Here is a 22,005-nt window from a genome sequence, read left to right as displayed (position 1 = left end):
GCGGAACCGGACTGAAGGGAAGGAGAATAGGGAAAAAGGAAGGATTGTAGGAAAGACTGACAAACATGAGTTGTAAGCAGATAAGTCGATAGACAGAAAAACAGGCAGACGGACAAACATACAGACAGAGAGACTGAGGGACTGACAGTGAGACAGATAGGTAGATAGAAAGACGCATAGACAGATAGACATAGATAGATAGATAGATAGATAGATAGATAGATAGATAGATCGATAGATAGATAGATAGATAGATAGATAGGGAGAAAGAACAGAATGATCAACAAACAACCCAAACGGAGAGCTAAATGAAAGCAGAAGAGGAGGATTAGGAAACATTAGCAGACACACGGCACTAAGCAGATGGTGTTTCCTGGGTGACTTAAACCAAAGGAAGATGGATGTGGTCACATATTCAGCCCCCATCAGCACTGCTGAGGTCCCGGCTCCTCCAACCCCACCACAGACTCACCATAGTCTCATAAGAGTCTGACGGTAGTAATGGTTTAGCGTAATAATGAAGAAAAAAAACAACAAGAGTGCTCCGAACAACAACATCACTCCGTGGATCGCTGCGTCCATTCCGGGAAAAATATGTGACTTATGTAAATTGTACCAAAACAAAGGAGTCCCTCCCTGTTGCTCGCATCCTCTGTGTGGTCGACGAATGCTTTTAAAGCAAAGTCTTCTTCTTGAACCTTCCCAGCCCACAACTGAACTCCTCCAAAGACCCCAGTCCCACGACAGAAGGAAGCCGTATTAGATGTCCACCCGGGAACTGCAACTCCCAGAGGGAAGATGTGATAAAACGCTGATTCAAAACTTTTGAAGTTGTGTGTGTAGAAAGACTTGAATGCACCTCAAAGTGACGTCTGGGGTGGCGGCTTGCGGGTTCGCTCAGACCGCTCTTCCAAACGGCCAACTCCGTGTTTTGGGTTGACCAGTTATGGGTTCCGAATGTTTTGGGGTTAGAGAGTCACACAAGGCTCGGTCGACAGGCAGCCCCTTTTGCTTTAGCGAATCTTCCTCGGGTAAACTGGTCCAAAACCAATGTGCTTTCAAGTCGAATGCAAATATCTCCCTCACTCCTTCTTTCCTTCCTTCTATACATCGATTCACTGCCAATTCCTTACAGTTTAACATCTACCGCACGCTGTAAAGAGGTTTGAAGGAGGTGGTGGGAGGGTGTGTGTGTGTCTTTGTGTGTGTGTGTGTGTGTGTTTTGGGGGGGGGGGGTTAGGGGGTGTATGCATATTGGCAAACACTTCCCAGTAAAAATCAATCAACCATGCTGGTTACCAGTTCCAGAACAACGTGTAGGATACACACACACACACACACACACACACACACACACACACACACACACACACACACACACGCGCGCACACGCACGCACACACACACACACACACACACACATGCACGCACACGCCAATGCACAAACACGCACACACATACACACACACACACACACACACACACACACACACACACACACACACACACACACACACACACACACACACACACACACGCACACTACACAACTAGTCTGTCTTGTAGCTAACAATATGGCCCCAGGAAACGGGAGCCAAAGGAAAACAGGCAGGAGATGAGAGGGGAGGCCAAGACAAGCGCCTGGGTTCTGACGCGTCAGCTCTTAGGATCTGGACCCGGGGAGGAGAACTCCCCTGGTGGAACCTGTGTTCACTTTTCCCAGTGTTTGTAGAAAGGTCTGGAACCCGAGCCCGACTCTGACAGCTTGGGGGTTCCATCAATCAAACGCAACGGGCCTGGCCTGGCATCGGTCGCCCTCTGCCATTAATTCATATTCTGACACCGTTTCAAAAAGTGTGCGAAAAAATGCTGATCGACACTTAGTTAAAGTACGCTCAGATGTACTGTTACTTCACGTTACAGTGCATCACAGTCCAGGTCAGCACTCAGTTCTCACGCACGCATCATCCTTCACGGTAAAAAGTGATGATCTACATTCATGAGTTCTCCTTTGCAAAACTCCCCTCGCGGTTTTTCCAGCTAAATCTTCGGTGTTTATTGCGAGCGCAACCCGCCTCACGGCAGACACTCCTTCCAAGCATTCTTTGGGTGGAGGATATCCTCCCTGATAAGGTTGGTGGCCACACGGTGACACCACAACAACAGCGGGCCTGGCCAGCACCATCGCTGGCCCGGCTGGTTGTTTGTTCCCCCCCCTGTACCCCTGGAGCTCTGCCATGCGATTATACATCACCTCTCCAACCGGCAAAACGAAAGAAAAAAAAAATACACAGCGCCTATGCACGTTTACGAGCCCAGATCGAGAACCGCAGTGGAAGTACACACACGATTGAGAGCGACCGCACGTACACTCACACACACAGACACACTCAATCACACGGCACGACATATGTACAGAAGAGATTGTGGAAGGAAGCCTAGCGGACACAAGCATGTGTTTTGGCTCTCTCTATTAGGCCCCGCATGTGTTCAATGTGCTTTACTTTCACTCGCTTCAAATCCCCCCAGCCTTAGAAAACGTAGTCGGTGCCAAATCCGAGGTAACCACAGTGCTGCAGAGATGCTGGTGGGAAGACAGAGCATAAAGCTGAACAATGCAGTTCACCGCCAAAGCTAATTGGAAGCAATGAGTAAAACCTGGAGCTGGGAGATGCATCGATATAATAGTGACATGGTTGTGGTCCCAGACAAGACGATTACTACACAATTGGGTGAGTGTGTGTTGTGTGCCATGGGACTATGACACACTGTGATGTAAATGAAGGTGAACACTGAGATGGCACCGACCTGGGAGCCTCTGGAGCCTCTCTTGTGGTCCCATTCTGAGTGGGGCAACATCTGTGGAAACACAGAGAGAGAGGCTAAGGGTGAGTATGGGCACTTTGTGTGCTAGGTCAGCCGGCTACTTCACTGCTTCTCTCTTTATTTCGGTGGGACAAATGACTGGGGAGGAGAAGGTCAGATGTACATCCATAATCCCAGCGGAGAAATTTGGGACCAATCAAAATATTGTTATTTCTACAAATCCTCTCATGAAGAGAATAGATCGGAACAACCCAGAGACCGGTCTGGTTTTAATTTGTCTTTTGAAAGTTTGCAGACAAATCCAATAATACGGCATTGCAGTGGGAGTATAATATAGGATTAAGGAGCAAAGCTCCTAGATTTTGTTTACAAGATCCGTTCTACAAAAATTATGTTTACATAATAGATGTTATCGCGTTACATAACGAGCGTAACGACCAATGGCTTCCCTCTAGTGGTCAGAAATATATGGATGCGGCTTTAAGTCTTTGGTGTGTTTTACAAGCTGAGAGAAGGAGTGGGGCCCGATGACGTGAGAAAGCCCAGCGCCACATAAACGCTGAAGTGCGCGCCTGCTTTTCACATTCCATTAAAGCGTCGGACTCTAATAGAATTTCACAGTCAGGTTCGGTTTACTTTCGTTCCCATTCACCGGCTAATGGGCCGGTGGAAAGTGAGGACTTTTATGCCGTCTAATTACCAACCGCCGTGTGCTCCCGCGGGGCTCTTAAAGCCCTTTTTCCACTGCTACAGGAGTCACCCCAGAGCCTCGCTTTCTGCAGGGAGCGAGGCACAGGACCTCCACACACACAACCCACCAGAAAACGTAACAAAACGCACGACAAACCCCCTTCCACTCCCCTGACCGGTCCCCTCTCAGGGTCTCAGGAGCTCCCTCTACCCCGGTGTGATGGAGATGCCCCCGACTCCACGAGCCAGCGCAGACAAACGGCCCACGATGTGGAAGCCATGCTCTCCTCGGGGCTGGAGGAACAGGGCCGGGGCAGGGTGCAGAGCCGGGATCACTCAGGGGGGGTCTGCAGGAGGTTTTTAGTTAAGGGCAATGTCTGTAGGGGGTTGGATCATTGCTCTCTTTATGGAGCGTTTCCCACAAGCGGTCCAACTACCGTTCTAAAGCAATAGGTTGCTGTTGACGTGGGTAATGGTCAGGTCCCTATCCTCAGAGGTAATCCGTTAGACTAGAAACAGACCTCTTGGAGCTTCACTAGTACTACTGGCTCACCACCGGTTTCTGTCTCTGAATATAATGGCAGCCATTGCGTAGCCGGTCACTGCCCTGTTTTGACAAAGGACTTTGATCATGATGAAGTACGATTACGAAGAATAGCTTCTCTCCTCCCCGGTACGTCGCGGTCTAATGTTTAACGGAACTATAAAGGGCATGAGCAATCAGTGCTCTGTCTTGGAGTCACATAAAAAGCCCAATCAGGCCATGCACACCCCGTCGTACATTAAAACGCCGCCACTTAATGAAAGTTTGAGAGTAAAATAAAAGGGGGGACTCAACAAGAGTCGAGCCGTGTAGGAGAGTTGTAATGGCTACGGTGCGCTGCCGTCTAATGCCGCTGATGACAGGCTTTTCCTAATAGAGCGGAGGAGCTGTGCGCGTTCACGTCAACAATGCTGGGGTCTTGCTTAAGCCAGTTTTCTTCATCGCCTCACTGTGACAGGATGACAACCCAGTCAGGGGAAAAGGTGCAACTGCAATGAAAATGTAATAAAGACATACATGAAAACGATCCTTGTGAACAGTTCACCAGTCAAAGCCACTCAAAGAGATTGAATTGAGATGTCTTAGTTGTGTTAAAATCAATGCTACACTGCACTTTGTCAAAACTCAATTATGAAATGCCCTATTTGCCCTCAAAATGAATTATTCAGTTAAATAAACAACACAAAACTAAAAAGCCCAAAAGAAACCACCTTCACACACACACACACACACACACACACACACACACACAAATATCTGACATTGCTGCTGTAACTTTTCATTGTGTCTGAAGAGTTCAAACCACACATGAATGATGATTCCTCAGAAATGTTTTCTTGAGGTTTTTTCTTCTCGAATACCCTGCAGGCAGGAACAGGCCGCCTGAGCTGAGTTCTGAAATATATTTCTCCTCTTCATCTCCAAGGCCCCTACTTAGAAAGGACACGTTTGGAGAAGTGATGCCCTTTGTTTCACCCCCCGCTAGATTCATTACGGCTTCTAGTAATTCACAATAAGCCCGATTTCATAGTGTCTTACCTTCACTTGAAGCAACACTCTTGATTTATATCGGTCTGACAATCGTCTGTCAACAGCACTTGGGAGGGTAAAGTAGTTTGAGTTTATTTAAAAGTTGAAGAATGCGGGTTTTTTTTGTGACGCAAGCTACAAAAGCAACATGACACTCAAACAAGGTGATCAACATCAACCCCTTTCCTTGTTTCTGGCTCTGATAAGGAACAATTGTGTGGATTTAGTGTACAGTTATGATCCAACTAAATATTTATAGGTTAAAAACAACCACAAGATAGTGTGTAATAAAAGGGAGAGTTCAAAGGAGGCATTCAACAAATGTTAACGTCGTATAAATCACAATCAGGTTCACATGAAACGGCCTATGTGGTGCACAGCTCCCCACTGTAACATAGTACACCGAAAAAGAGGCCCATCCCTCCAGGATGAACACAGCACATTCAGAGCCCAGCAAGTCAAAGGTAAGGGCTCCCAAAAGTCCATAGATAAACAGTTAATCCCCAACCCCATCCCAAGGTTTATTCACGACGACCGTAAAGCGATCACACCGAAACGTCGCCAAACGCCTGAAGAAAACCCTACAACAACAATACAGCAAAAAAAAAAGTGAGTGAGCCACATTCTACCGCCTCACATAGTGCCAGCCAGCGGAAACCCTGCGGTGTGCCGCCCCGGCCAGACGCTGCTAAGAGTGCTAGGAGTGCTAAGTGCGTAGCCGTGCGGGCTACCAGTGGGCAGAGCAGGCCTTGTCCACCATGATGGCCCCCAGCCACCAACCACAGGCCAGCTTTCCCTTTCCTCCGAGGCTCTGGACAAACAGGCTGCTGTCAAACGCACAAACATAGGGGCTGGAATCCACTGGGTTGTTTGTTATTGACCTGCCTGTGCCAACAGAGCGCTAAGAAGCCACTTCCCCCAGGCCGCTCCGAGTCCGCACATCTGGCTGGGGATCCGAGAGGCGTTTTTTTAATTATAGTGTGTAATGTCACCGGACGTACGTACATGTTCTTCAGGTAACAGACATGACACGTTAAGGCGTGGTACACCGTCTGTGTCACGTCGAGCATGTTGTTTGCCCTTCAAAGATAATGAAGAATATAGAAGCCGCGCTGTGTAGTTTTAATGAACACACGCCGCACTTGGACACAATCCAGCACTTTTAATTTGAAGTCAAATTTAAATTTTTATTGTGAAGTTTGAAGTCCACGTTCTCGCTCTGTATTTCCAACCCGACTCTACTCCAGGATTTCTGGCCCTGATTCCTCTGGTCTCATTACCCAAACCCGAAGCATTTAATAAAAAATAAATCAATCAACGTGGAGTAGTCGTCCGTCTGGGGGCCGTCTACAGACAGACGTTACCTCGTTTAGAAGCGGCTCGTTCACAAGATGGCATCTGGAGGATCAAACGGCATCTTGTCCTTAATATGGAGCACAGAATCATGCCTAACTGCTACTCTAATATTAATAACTATAACCGTCGTGACCACGTTTGGTTCACCACTGGGCACTGCGCGTTCTTCCTGTGTCTGTTTGAACCCGTGTCCAGTTCTGTCCCTCAGGCCCTGGCGTTTGATGTGTGTCTCCTTGAACGCTCCATCAGGGCATTTGATGACACAGCCGGTTTATACCGGTACCCAGACCTGCCATGTGCGTCTGTGTGTGTGTGTGTGTGTGTGTGTGTGTGTGTGTGTGTGTGTGTGTGTGTGTGTGTGTGCATGCGTGTGTGTGTGTGTGTGTGCGTGCGTGCATGCGTGCGTGCGTGTGTGTGTGTGTGTGTAACCGGAGGAGGAGGAATCACGGAGGATGCAAGCGTATCTCTGTGCTGAGAGGAAGGATACATGATTAACTCAATCAGTCGGTTTGTGAGGTTTTACTGTCTGGAAGATAACACTGTGGTAGTTTGAACGGTGCTGTTCCCACCAGCATAGGGTCCATTGGCATTTAAACAAATACAGCCGTACCCACCTCCTCCTGTAAAAAAGAGAGGACTCCAAAGCACATCACCCTTGCTGTGATGGCAACAGAGGTGGGTATGGAACATAGAGAGAGAGAGAGAGAGAGAGAGAGAGAGAGAGAGAGAGAGAGAGAGAGAGAGAGAGAGAGAGAGAGAGAGAGAGAGAGAGAGAGAGAGAGAGAGAGAGAGAGAGAGAGAGAGAGAGAGAGAGAGAGCGAGAGAGCGCAAGCGAGAGAGAGCATTAGCAAAATAAGGCTGCAAATAACGACGGCTAACACGAAGGCAATGGACTGTGTTGTTTGTTGTTGTTACGGTATGGATAGTGGGACAGGATCCAATCAGAGCCCTGCTGCAGTGTTGGGAGGTCATGGTTTGGTCTGAGTAAAAGCAAGAGAGATTCACAAACACACACAAAGGTTTTTTAAAGTTTACCCTGAGGTGACTCGGTATTTCGCTTACTTGTTCAGTCTTTGTGGTCGTTCAAAGACGTCTGTATGTTTTCTCCTGTAGCACTGAGTATGATCACTTCCCCTGTCAGAATGTAGGTCACTCAACACTTGGCTCAATAGGGCTTCAAACACGAACATAGACTTAAAAAAGAATAGCATCACATTCATCAAGTCAACAGACCAACCTTCTCAAGACTTGTGTGGTATTGACATGCCATTCTCTGTTTCACCTGCAGGTGGCGGTAGTCCGGGGACGTCAACCATACCTGCACATGTGGCCCAGTCATAGATCTGAATTATGTCCCTTTGAGGTTTAAGATGTGTAACTCGTGTACAAATGCGATCATTTATGACTTGACAGGAGTAGTTAAACCTGGTCTTTGAGGGACTATTAAACAATAATAAATGATAAAACAAATGTATTATTATTTCCTGCAACATTGTGGTCCGCTCCTCAAAAGGCAGATACAAACAAAGTCATGGCATAAAATGAAATGGCCCCCTGTGCAATAGGCAGTAGTGTCAGTCTTAACATCAAGGTTGCGTATCATTAGCATGTGTGTGGAGAACAGTGAGGCAAGAACATCTCAGACCGTAGCGCTAACCTAGAGCTGCTGGACTCTTCAGCCCCCCCCTTCAGCCCTCCAGCCCTCCAGCCCAGCCTGAGAAGCCAAGGGTCTGGTTGGGAGGACTGGGCTCACGAACCCCGCCTTCCTGGCCTGTTTAAGTGGGAGAGTGGAGGAAAAGCCATCTCCTTATTCCTGCTGGCTAATATTTTACAAGTTGTACCACGGGGGTCAGCTAGCGTGGGCCATTTGCGTCATCACAGGAGGGAGTCGTTAAGTCTAACTGCCAAAGTGAGGGGGCCTTCGTAAGGAGGGGGAAACACACGCACACATATAGACACACACACGCACACAGACACTCTCTCACACACACACACACACACACACACACACACACACACACACGTGTGTGTGCGCATAGATTAGCACATGTACACCTATAAGCCGTTTTTTGCATTTGCATACTCGCAAAGCATCTCTCTCATTGGCCAGTACGGGCAGGCGTAAACACACACACACACACGCGTACGCACGGACTCACACACACAGACACACACACACACGCGCGCACTGATTGTGTGTGTGTCACACACCGTCGCTGCATCTGTACTGTGTCTACTGTACGATTACCGCCCTGCCCCCCTCCCTTTGTACTCCTTTTCTCCCCGTCTTCCACTTCCTGAAGTGTGACCAATGGGATTTGTCTCCTGCGCGTTCCTGTGAGTGAGTAAAGCCTGTCTAATGGGAGCAGTGAGTGTGTGAGTCCTGCAGCATCTCCCCCGACGGCGACCGAATCTGGCAGCCCACATCTCTCTCTCTCTCTCCCTCTGTCTCTCTCTTCCTCCCTCTGTAGAGCGCTCTCTCTCTCTCTCTCTCTCTCTCTCTCTCTCTCTCTCTCTCTCTCTCTCTCTCTCTCTCTCTCTCTGTCTCTCTTCCTCCCTCTGTAGAGCGCTCTCTCTCTCTCTCTTGCTCTCTCTCTCTCTCTCTCTCTGTCCCTCTCTTCCTCCCTCTGTAGAGCGCACTCTCTCTCTCTCTCTCTCTCTCTCTCTCTTTCTCTCTCTCTCTCTCTCTCTCTCTCTCTCTCTCTCTCTCTCTCTCTATATCTCTCTTACTCTATCTATCTCTCTCTTCCTCTCTATGTCTCCCTCTCCCTCACTCTCTCTTTCCCTCTGTATCTCCCCCTTTTTCTCTTACTCTCTCTCTCTTCCTCTATCCGTCTCTCTCTCTCCTTTTCTATCTCTGTCTTACTGTCTCTATCTCTCTATCTTCCTCTCTCTCTCTCTCTCTCCCTCCATCTGTAGAGCTCTCTCCCTCTCTTTCTGTCCTTCTCTATCCATCTCTTACTGTCTATATCTCTATTTTCCTCTGTCTCTCTCACCTTCCCTCTGTAGAGCTCGCTCTCTCTCTTTAACTCTGAATCTCTCCCTCTCTGTCTCTCTGTCCTTGCCTCTGTAGAGCTCTCTCTCTCTATATATATTTCTCTCCATCTCTCTCTGACTCTCTATCTCTCTCTCTCTCTCTTCTTGCCCTCCCCAGAGTAAAAACCCTCCGCGGCACTACCCTACATACTGACCTCAAAAACGACATCAAACACAATGCAGTGCGCCCCGCTCCGAGCCCAGGGGCAGAGTGCGCACGCCCGGGTAAACGTCACCCGGGCGCTTCGAACCCGAGACCACGTTGAGTGATACTTCTGTATCCAATACTACATCACATGGTTCGAACTGCTTTTTTTTTTTACCATCAACACTTTTCAGGGCACCGGCACAGAGATTCCCAGAACTACACCTTTTTTTTTCTTCTTCTTCTTCTTTTTTAACCGGGTGAAAAAGGGGGGGAACGGACTAGGCAGACCTGGCAACCCCCCCCAACCACCCACCCCCCCCACCCCCCTTCCACCCAACCCCCCGCCGCTCCTTTACCCCCAAAAAGGACATGCCAAAGCCATTAGTGTATAATGGTCCAGTCAGGGCTGCTGCTGCTGCTGCCGCTGGAGTCTGGAAACACAGCATTCACTTGTTTATTTGTTTTACAGGCCAGCGCTGCGTACGGCCTGCAAGGTGCCAGCAGGGCTTTGTGGGGCGGCTTTAGCCCCCGGCTCGGCCAAGACCGGCTACAGGGAGGTTAAGTACTGCTTCCAATATCGTTTGGTCATTTCAGAAAACATGCATGCGGCGCGAGACATCCAGAGAGACTTGCCGTGAACACAGATACATCCCAGGAAGGAACAGGGAGGGGTCATCTGGGGATCGAACCCTCAACCCGTTGGCCGGGGGGTCGAATACAATTACTACCCATGCTAACCCCCAACACCCCAAGTGAGAGCCAGTCAAGTATATCGTTGCTCGGCCCAGGCCGGCTACAGGGAGGTTAAGTATTGCTTCCAATGCAATTGGGTCATTTCAGAAAACATTCGAAAACGCTTCCATCCAGGCAACTTTCCGTGAACGTAGATACATGGAGCAGGGAAGGGTTGGTCACTGGACACATGGGGATCAAACCCTGTACACGTTGGCCTAGGGTCGAATACAAATACTACTCATCCTATCCCCATTCCACCACCAGTGAAAGCTAGTCGAGTATTTGATTGTGTGTTGTCAGTGGATATCATCTAGTCTTATTTCCCTAATGATGTGCGATTGGAACAGAGCTCACAAGATATGGAGACGGTATTATAAAGAGTTATATTTCCCAGAATGCACTTCCCTAATTTCCCAGAATACATTTCCCTATTTCATGTCCCTATTTCCCTTTTTTTTCACAATGCATTTCACTATTACCCAAAATCCATTTCCCTATTTCCCACAATGCATCTTTCTATTTCCCACAATGCATTTCCATTGGACCAGTCCTCTTCAGACATATTTATTTGGACATTTATAATTCATGCTTTCATTCAAAACTTAAATGCCAATATTGATTTATTTGTCTCAAAAAATAATTGCTGTACTTTTATAGCATTTTGAAATGAGATGATTTAGAAAAGACCAGATAGGTAAAACAGGTAGATAGAGAGACCATTAGTCATAGTTTGAACCAAAACAGAATTCTTCCCGCAGGATTTATGTAGTGCTATGAAAAATAGCGTTACATTCCTGCCAATATGGTGTATTGTCAAACACAAAGGGTGGGTGTTACTTTCCCCAGTAAAACTGTTTTTTTTATAAAAAACCACAAGTCTGCCTTTGGCAGCAAACAATATTTCTTTTGGAAGAGACAATCTGCGTCAGAAAGGCTTTTAAAGTTAACGAACGGTTGAATAACAATGCACTTTGGATCTGACCTAAACATGACAACTTGTGCTCTCGGCGTAAGGTTCACGGTACTTTGGAACAATTTACAGATGAATATTGCAGCGTGCGTTTGGCGTGTATAATACAATATTCTTGTTTAGCAATATCAAGTTTTTATTTGATAGTTCATGATCCATGGCTCTGTGGCCAGGAGGCACTGAGCCGAAGAGGGAATGTATGAATAGATGAAACTCAAATGCTAAATTGTAAAAGCCATATGGCATTTCACCTGCGTGGACCGAGAACCTGTCACGTCTTATTTTCATAGGGCTGACACAGCGAACTACTCTATATTGTCTGCTTGTTCCAAGAGAGGACCACACACACACAAGCACTCACACACACACACACACACACACACACACACACACACACACACACACACACACACACACACACACACACACACACACCTCTCTCTCCGACTCTTAAACTTCACACAGTACATTTACAATAACGTCAAGATTCCCACAGCGCCACAGTAAACACAAGATAGGAGAATGGTCTGCAGCGCATGCGTTTAAATCAACCGTCTTTACAACCTTTATAAATCACTGACACATTCACAACATATCATAAACACATGTCAGGATACTGTGTGTGTGTGTGTGTGTGTGTGTGTGCATACTTTGGTGTGTGCGACCATTTGTAGACGTACTTTGGTTTGTCTGTGTGCGTAACTGTGTGAACATATGTGTGTACGTGCACATTCATCGCGGCCTGTTTATGTGTGTGAACGTACGCGTGCATGTGCCGAGGGACTCCCAGTCACTAATAAACTGCATGTGTGTTCCAGTATGCGTTGCCTAACTCTCCATTTCCTCTTTTCTCGCAGGTGGGAGGCACGGCTGTCCTCTGGGTCAGCGTGCTACCATGCTATCAGCTCGTAAAAGAGCTAGCATGGTCCGGTGTTCTCAGTAGCAGAGACAGAACCGGTGGGCTGGTAAAGCCTCACACTCACAGGCTCAGATGGGTTTCAGATGATAGACAAGGTCACTTAACAAGCAGCGGTGTTCGGGCGAAAGTGCTAACCGAGACAGCAGGGGGTGGGTCTGTGTCTGGGCGTGAGTGAGTGCGAGTGTGTATGTTTGCGTGTGTGTGTTGGTGTGGGTGTTTGTGTGTGTGTGTGTGTGTGTGTGTGTGTGTGTGTGTGTGTGTGTGTGTGTGTGTGTGTGTGTGTGTGTGTGTGTGTGTGTGTGTGTGTGTGTGTGTGTGTGTGTGTGAGAGTGTGTGTGATGGGCGGGGGGGGGGGGGGGAGTCAGACGAACAGGATTAGGAGATTCAGAATGGGGCTGGTAAACCACCAGTGAAACCAGTGAAACCACTGACCTCGGTGTCTCTCACATATCTTTCCTTAGTTTCATACTCAGTGGGATTCACCCCGAGCTTGCCGGCCATGAAAATAAAAATGTATTGTAGGCATAAGCATTTTGCTTGAGCCTGAAAAAACAACAACATGATGCTTTCACATTGGTTAACATTACTAGACATCAAAAAAAGGCCTGGCGTGTGCAGAACATGTCGCTGCCTATCCCATTATTACTCTGACAAAGTAATACTTGGTATGGTTAGAGAGGGGCTCTCTGCTGGGAGACGATGATGATGGACCACCCAGGGGGAGAGAGTCGCTGTCCCGCCAGAGATCAGCACAGATCAGCACATATTTAATACCAACTTTGTTTCAGTGTGTCAGCTGTGTGCGTTATTTTGTGTGTACGAGTGTGTGTGTGTTTTTTTGTGTTTGTGTGTGTGTGTGTGTGTGTGTGTGTGTGTGTGTGTGTGTGTGTGTGTGTGTGTGTGTGTGTGTGTGTGTGTGTGTGTGTGTGTGTGTGTGTGTGTGTGTGTATGTGTGTGTGCATGCTTGAGTGTTTTTTTTTGGTGTGTGTATGTGTGTGTGCGCGTGTGCGTGTGAATGCTTGTGTGTGTGTGGGTTTTTGTGTTTGTGTGTGTGTATGTTTGTCGGTGTGTGTGTATGTGCCTGCATGTGCTTGCTGGTCTCTGCCAATGCTGTGACACACACACACACACACACAGACACACACACACACACACACACGCACACACAGATGTTCATGTGCACATGCAGGGAGCACCGTGAAACTCTCCACGGGGTAGGAAAAACATTGTTCGCCTTTTCTTCTGAAGCTGCTGTTCAAACATGGAAGGAATCCCAGTAAAAATACACAACAAGGACGAGCGTTTCCCTTTGTTTAACACAGATACACCGTAAAAACACACAAAAAAAACGTTCCACGAAAGAACACTTTGCTCCTGAAGGCTGACTGATGGCCGCCCGTGATAGGCTGCCCCTGCGCTACATGTAGCTAACGCTGCCCATGTGGGAGGAGGTACAACGTAGCAGCAGCTATGACGTCCACACAGGCATACCGGGCGTTCATCAATCTTAATTCTCAACAGCGCTGTCTCACTGATGGGAGAGAGAGAGAGAGAGAGAGAGAGAGAGAGAGAGAGAGAGAGAGAGAGAGAGAGAGAGAGAGAGAGAGATTTACAGTCTTACACTTTTATAATGCTACCCAAATGAATGATAGTTCCTGATTGATAGTTTAAAATCTTGCAAAAACTTGACCGTAACATGGGTTATGAAGTTGTTAGTTCATTTTAATTGGGATTGCTCTTGTGATGGAATACTTTCATGCAAGAGTTCAAGGACTTTTGGCATAAATACAAAGATTTATAGGTGAGAGGGCACACCAGTTTTGACCATTCCCCCTTTGTGCCAAGTATCATTTTAGCCAGTACTTGAGACCGCGTATGTGTAGAATCTGTCAAAAATGTATGACAGGGATGGTCGTATGTTTGTATTACGGCAGAGATTGTCCCTAGATGACGTGAAAGAACAGAAGATGACAGAAATAACAGAGAAGCACAATACAACTTCTCTCCTAAGCATCTGTGATCCACTGAACAGCTTTTGAGCTAGAATTAATTTGTTGTTAAATAACATGAAAACTACACTTCATTACAAGCATGTTCGCAAGGGAGAGGACCAGGATCATTAAAATGTTTTGCATAGAATTGGTTAACACCTTTAGTTATTTCAAAATCAATTAAAATATATTAAGTTTGAAAAATTCTGGTCTCTGGTCTCAAAATATACAATCATCGGATGAGATAACATTAATAAAAAGAACATCATTACCAGAAAGTGATAACGAGTGAAATACTGTTCAAGACCAGCACAGGTTTTCATTATAAATTCAAATAAATCTATTAAGAAACCAAACGACAAAAACAAAGACTCCGCTTGCGTCACACAATCTCATTTGTTCCCAAAACAGTAAAAGCCAGCCCCGGAGAGCAGCTGAAGAAACAGTTAGCCGAGACCTTTGCCATTTCACCATCTCCCTCCCCACATTCATCCTGCTTCCATCTCAACCTCCAGCCCTGGGAAGACATGCGACTGAACCCAGCACGGACCTCTGTGGACCTCGTTTATTAACACCTCCTGACCTCACATCTCCTTGAATCAGCCAATCGTTGATCAGGGCAAGGGAGCAACGCAACTGCAATGTAAAGGGAGCTTGATTTTGTTTGAGCAAGCAACGTCGTTGAAGAGGCTGAACACGCCAATGTTTAACAGACAGAATCCCCAGGGTTGTACTGTACTTGATGTTGTGTGATAATAAAAAAAAAGAAGGGCCTTTCTGCAGAGGGTTTAGATGAAGCGGCCGTTCATTGCCACTCTAAATAAGTAGCGGCATCATCAGGCGAGTATATTTACCCCCGCTGAACTCAAGCCCTAAAAGGGTATTCCAAGGTGCAGAGAAGGGGGTTCAATTAATTACAATGCTTGACTGAAAGGTGGCCACCGTAAAAAAAGAAAAGAAGGAGCTATAAAGTCGGAAACAGTTACTGACACACTGTTGATTGGCCTGTGCCATGCAGGAGCAGAAAACGCCAACCGACCACCCCTGGAGTTTGAGAAAAAAAAACCGCGGAAAGTTGGCCGAATCGGCGGCCTGTAAAAAGAACGACGTGTTTATTGCGTTGCACGCATTGATATAATGGAAAACAGATCCTCGAATAAATGACTTTCCCTCCGTCTAAGTTGATTAGGACTGCAGCACCAGGATGGACATAATGGGTGCTGGGGGAGCTGGGGGTCTGGGGGGCCCGGGGGGATGGACGCACAGAGCTCACATCTCAGCTGGCCGCTACCTGCGTCACGCCGCATGTTAGAAAAAAACCTGCTGATGACTCCAACGGAAATCTGGACCTCCGCTTTCCCCCTCGCCGTCTGGATGTACAGTAAAGTGACGCTAGAGGAAACGGCTATGAAGGGCCGCAACCTGGAGGTTGAAGAACGGCGCCTATACCGCTTCCAACGCGGATCGCTTTAGCTCTGATCCGACATGTTTTGTGTCCAAGTTTCATAGACTGACCAAAACTGAAAGATTACCAAACGGCTACAAGACTATTGCGCTTCTCGCAAGTTAAATCTCCATAAATATAATTGTATCATGTTAAATATCTTAACACACCAAATATCCCCAATTATGAGTGTCAATTCCTGAGCAAACCTGGTTATCCTTCTCATTTTGTCTATTCATAATTCGCTGTGCCGTGTCAAACTGCGAGTTTTGGCTGGAGTTTCACCCCAACAATGAGTCGTCTGCGTGGGCTCTAAAGTTCCTGCAGCGTCACCGGGTTCAGGAAACGGCTCTGCAACGGCCTACAGAGAGCTCGGTCAGCCGTGGGCAGACGGTGGACGATCTCAGCCGCTTGTGTCGGTTTCCCGCGACACCACAGCCTAGCGTCACACGCCTCACCGCTCCTGTCACCCACAAAAAGGAGACGCGTGTAAACCGAGTAAACCCCGGTTTTCCAATGAGCTTGAACTAAGGGGGGAGACGGCGTCGGCCACCGAACCACCCAGTTGGTTAGCGAGAGACAGCGGGGTTCCATTAACAGCGTCTCTGTTTCCGAGTATAACAAAATCATCCAGATGACCGCTCAATCTGCCGCCCGGATGACCAGACACCAATCACACTCATGACCGCCCGGGACATTTAGCGAGCGGTACGAGTGCAGGGGGTGGCGGTTTGAGCAAGAAGATAAATAAAAGAGAACAGCGAGGGACCAATTTTCATCTCGGGAGGAAAGGGTTTGGGATTCCAGTATTGTGCTCTGAGACGCTCTCCCCTTTGAGCGATGACAACAGAGAACACAACACAGAGCCATTAAAGGCTTGGTTTGTGTAGCGGGCCAAAGTTAACACAATAACCAGACAAGTCGTATTATTGACGTTTTGACCGTTTGCCTGCCAGTCAGAAGATGAAGGAAAAGAAATGATGAAGCACTCTTCAAATGAATCTTTCCTTTTTCCATATGTGTTTGTGCGCCACACAGTCAACAAATGCTTCGACAACGTATTGAAGCAGTTACAGAAAATAACATTTAATCGCTCTTTGTACTTTCTTTGTACGGCCAAATGTACTATGTGCAATTTATTAAAATCTCGACGGGGTGATTTGCATTCAACGACCATGAAATTGAACATTTTCTGAACTCAAACCCGGACTGCCTGGTTTCCTCTGTGGATCCAACTGACAGCCCTGGAACGGTACGAATCATCTGTAGGTACAATTACACAAGGGACCGCGTTTTCCTTTCATCCACCAGAGCGCATCGAGCGAAGGGAAAACGGAAAACTATAAAGGAAAGACTTCCAGAGAGACAGAGAGAGAGGTCAGTCGTTCAGGGGAATTTAGCAACACATGAAAGGCAGAGAGAGAAGAATGAGTACTTCTGCTGGGGACAAGACCCAGAGGTGGTTCAGGGGACACTGCAGAGTTTGCTGGAAGAGAGCCGGAGAAAGGTGGAGGGAGGGAGAACGATGGAGGTTGGGAGAAAGGTGGAGGGAGGGAGAAAGGTGGAGGGAGGGAGAAAAAGGTGAATACAAAGGCGGGGTTGAAGGAACTGAAAATAAGAGTGGAGAGGTGAGGAGAAGAGAGGAGAGAAGGGAGTAGAGATAGTGGTCAGAATAAGGGAGGGGAGGAGAGGGGAGGGGAGAAGAAAGCAGAGGTGAGGTGAGGTCAGGATAAGGGAGGGGAGGAGAGAACAGGTGACAGCAGAGGAGAAGAGGAGAACACATGAGAAGAGAGAAGAGAACACATGAGAAGAGAGGAGAGGGGAGGGAAGAGGAGGGGAGGAGAAGGGAGAGATGGGGAGGAGCGAGCACCATGAGGAGTAGAGGAGAGGAGAGAAGTGAGGAGAGAAGAGGAGAGGAGAGGAGAGGAGAGAAGAGGAGAGGAGAGGAGAGGAAAGATGAATGGAGAACAATATAAAACAATGATACAGTTTATACAGGACCATCTGATCAGATGAAAAGACGAAGAGAAATTAAATGAAAAACAGGGAACAAAGGAAAAGATATAAAACACCCCGAAATAAGTGATAAATAAAACAGAGGAGACGAAAAAGTCCCATTCTTGAGAGCGTGTGTGTTGTACCGTGGGTGTTTTATAAATCTATAGACTGGAGATCTATATCAGACAGAGAAGCAGCGCTTCCATCTGGGCTGTGGAGTATTAAGCATACAGGATGAGATGTGAGGAGAGGGAAAAAAAGAAAGGGGAAGGCCCGCCCAGAGCCGGGCGCAGTGCGTTTCCACGGCAACGTCTCTGACGTCAGAGAAGGCATTATGTGATTACTCATAGAGTCTGCTGAAGAGCTGGCCAATAAAACAGCGTCCATTACTCACACACACACACACACACACACACACACACACACACACACACACACACACACACACACAAAACCGCGCGTGCACACACACACACACACACACACACACAGATGGCCAAGGCTTGGGTTACACACACATAAACACACAGAGATGCACGCAGACATTTGCACACACACACACACACACACACACACACACACACACACACACACACACACACACACACACACACACACACACACACACACACACACACACACACACACACTCAGACACCTATATGCACAGTTTAAAAGGAAACATTCTTATACCTTGACCTAACAAAGAGAAAAACCTTTCATACCGAGTGCAGATGGACACTGAGTTTTCATAAAGGTACCGCCATTTTCAAAAGGGGATGCATTTTTTGATATAACTTTAGTTATAGTTCAATTCACAGACCAATAAAACGTACTCAGGGCCATGAATGTGTCCTGATTGGTCGTCCAGCCTGCATCCTGACTATGAGACGCAAAACAAGATCAACCACCACCCAGATATCACTCTGCACAATCTGCATGTTCTGCATTCCATACTCTTTAACCCCTGTCTACAAACATATCCAACGACATGCACACTCTCACACACACACACACACACACACACACACACACACACACACATGGACACACACACGGACACACAAACACACACACACACACACACACACACTCACAAACAGACACACACGCACAGACTCACACATCGACACACATGGAAACACATGCACATAGAAACACAGACAAACAGACAAACAGACACACACACACACACACACACACACACACACACACACACACACACACACACACACACACACACACACACACACACACACACACACACACACACACACACACACACACTTCCTCTCGGCTTCTCCTACATGCTCACACTGGACATTCTTCCGTGGGAGTTAAAACACTGTTAGGGCTGATAAGGATCTGAGCAAACAGCATGGATAAACAGTTGCAGAGGTAATTAAGAACCAGCGACCAATCAGAGCAGGGCAGGAGGAGACAAACACATGGCCGAGACTCCATTACTAAGTCTATATGCGTTCCCTATTGCCAAGGCCATTAGGGCAGGACCAGGGCCCCGGGCCGGCTACCAGCTCACACCGGCACTGTCGCAACACTGTCTGCAGTCCAAAACACACTGGGTCAAAGTCAGAAATAACAAGGACTTCATGATATATTCCTCTCCGTCTTCACCCCCTGAAATTATTTCACAATTCACAATAGTTATTCATCATTAGGAGCACTCTACATGAGGGACACAATTAAATAGTATTCCATTGTAACGTGCATATGAAAAGTAATGAAACTATTGTACGTTATTATTATATCTATTGTTGTTATTATTATAACAGATATATATTGTAAATGTAGATATGAAATTATATATTATCATATCACTATCATATATATTACACTTCTCATGATACTGTGAAACTTAATTATAAGCAGCAGCTACTGACAGTTAGAAACATGGTCCTGTTTTGTCCATATAAGGTATTTCACAGCTAAGTTACAAATTGTAATTTACCCCTTGCCTCTGAGTTCAATATCTCTGCTTTGAGCTGGCCTTAATGTGGATGACGTAAGTCCACTTATTGCATTCAGGCCAAAAGGTGCCTGTCGCTTCAGCACGGCAAATGGGACTCCACTCGAGGCAGAACCTGAGACTGATTACACTCTGCATTATCACTGATAGAGTTACATTGATAACACACTGAGGATGATCCCATTAGAGGCTATGTGAGCCAAATGTCATATGTTTGTATATGTGTGCGTGTGCGTGTGCGTGTGCGTGGCGGTGTGAGAGAGTAAGTGTGTGTGTGTGTGTGTGTGTGTGTGTGTGTGTGTGTGGGGGTGGGTGTGCATGCATGAATGTGTGTGAGTGTGTGTGTGTCTTTGTGTGTGTGGGTGGGTGTGCGTGCAGGATTGTGCACGCGTGTGTGTGTGTGTGCATGCATATGCTTGTTTGTGCGTGCGTACGTACGTTCAAATGTGTGTGCGTGCGAGCGTGTGTATGCAGATATGCGTGTGTGTGTGTGTGTGTGTGTGTGTGTGTGTGTCTGTGTGTGTGTGTGTGCGTGTGTAAACCCAAGCTGCAGTCCACCTGGCGGGCCGGGGGGCTTAATGAGCGGTGTGCTCACGCAACCTCTCGCTCCCCCACGTCCGAGGCCCTGGGCCCAGGCCAGGTGCTACTGAGACGGCCCCCGTCTTCAAACCCCGTCCCGGAGGGCCGCATACCTCGCCTCATGTCACCGTGACCCACCACATCCCACCCAGAAGGAGCGCTTAGCTTTTAAAGAACGCTGCTTCTAGTTGTTAACGAGACACACTGACAGGAACTATGAAAAACCACAGAAGAAGCAGCTGCCTGTACGTTTTTAGGAACGTTTGAAAAACAGTAGCTGTCCTAATACGATGGTGTTTTTTATTTTGCACGTTTTCAAATCCCCTATAAGGAAACGGCACAAAGCGACAATGTTTTCCCCCCTGTGATGTCTATCAAGCTATAGCCATAGCTCAACGCTGGATGACCGAGGGCGTATATACCTTCCTAAGAACCTCAATGTCGCAGAGACTTCGCTGCCCTGCTCAGCAGAACCTGTGTCTGCATCGGGCCAGGGTTGGCCTTCACGCTCCCACATGGCCATCCCCCTTCTCCTCAGAGTGGGTTCTGCAGTGAAGGAGGGTTTGAGTGTGAGGAAGAAGAAGAAGTGCTCCGTGGTTTGTAGGGTTGTTTGTTTACAACCTCGCTGTTGCTTAACAAAGTTGTTTTAAGCAACGGGACCGCCGCCACGGACGGGTGACATCATGTGTCACGAGTCGGAGCTGCAAACGTTGGCCGACGAAGAACGAAAAGCGATTGTCAGTCGGACAACCGCTTTTCGTTTTATTAGGATTTCAATGGTCATCATTTAGGTTTGCAATGTACATTAGAAAATCAATTTGCAGATTATGTGCATCAACTACAAATACACAAGCTGTGATATTCAACGTGCTACGTTCAGCTTCACACTCACACCCTTGTTGTCCATAATCTATTTTGGTCTAATCCACGATGTCCCTTTAAAAGAGATGTAATCAATCATAGAAACTCAACACCCGGGACTCGGGGTGTTGAATAATGTACCCACCGGCCTTCTGGGGTAATCCTAACCACGAGTTACCTTCCTGGTCCGATCCCGTCACCCGATACACTCCTGTAAGAGCGAAAGTCGTGAATGACTTTTATCGGAATACTATTACGGTAACAGCATTACACCCATTACACACGCGGCGACGGCGTGGTCACTGACCGTGGAAAGGGGCGAGGGCGCCCGGCGCGCAGAACGACTCTCAGAACAGCAGCTTAATAAACGATCATTACGACGACGGCGGGAACGAGAGAGCGAGCGAGAACGTATGCGGCCGCGGCCTCGCTAATGGAGCCGCAGCTCGATGCCGTAATGTTGTCGCCGTAATGACTAATTCATCTCTCCGCCCGCAGCGATGCCCTCCCAATTAAAAGAGATGGCAGAGCACCGCGGCACGACCGTTTACCACTCATTGGGCTAGATTGGGCTGTGGGATGGGGAATTAATGGGATGGGATGAGATGGGAAAGACCGGGAAAGAAGGACAAGGGAGTGGAGAGGGAAAAGGAAAGAATGGGAAACATTAGGAAAGATTGCGAACGAGTAGGAAAAGAAGGAGAAAAGAATAGGAAAGAAAGGGGAAAGATAAGAAAATAATACAAAATATGAGATAACACAGTGTAATATCTTTCCAAATAACCTTTTCTAATGGAGACATTTGTTTGTTTCAGCATTTTCTTGGCACCTTGGTAAGGAGAAGAAAAAGGGAGAAGGAACAAAGCAAAAGGAGAACTAATGAAAGTGAAGG

General features: G+C 47.3%; 1 protein-coding gene across 1 annotated transcript in view; it reads right to left on the bottom strand.

The window, feature by feature from the left end:
* Window positions 1-22,005, bottom strand: part of LOC130389096 (cGMP-inhibited 3',5'-cyclic phosphodiesterase 3A-like) — a 52,312-nt gene that overhangs the window by 9,765 nt on the left and 20,542 nt on the right. Inside the window, exon 2 of the mRNA XM_056598760.1 lies at window positions 2,647-2,859. Within this exon, the coding sequence (XP_056454735.1) occupies window positions 2,647-2,859 (213 nt within the window). The remainder of the gene's footprint in view (window positions 1-2,646; window positions 2,860-22,005) is intronic.

The sequence above is a fragment of the Gadus chalcogrammus genome, chromosome 9 (genome assembly GCF_026213295.1).
Source record: "Gadus chalcogrammus isolate NIFS_2021 chromosome 9, NIFS_Gcha_1.0, whole genome shotgun sequence".
NCBI lineage: Eukaryota > Metazoa > Chordata > Actinopteri > Gadiformes > Gadidae > Gadus > Gadus chalcogrammus.
The sequence above is the reverse complement of the archived record's forward strand: the minus strand, read 5'-3'. Positions and strand labels throughout refer to the sequence as shown.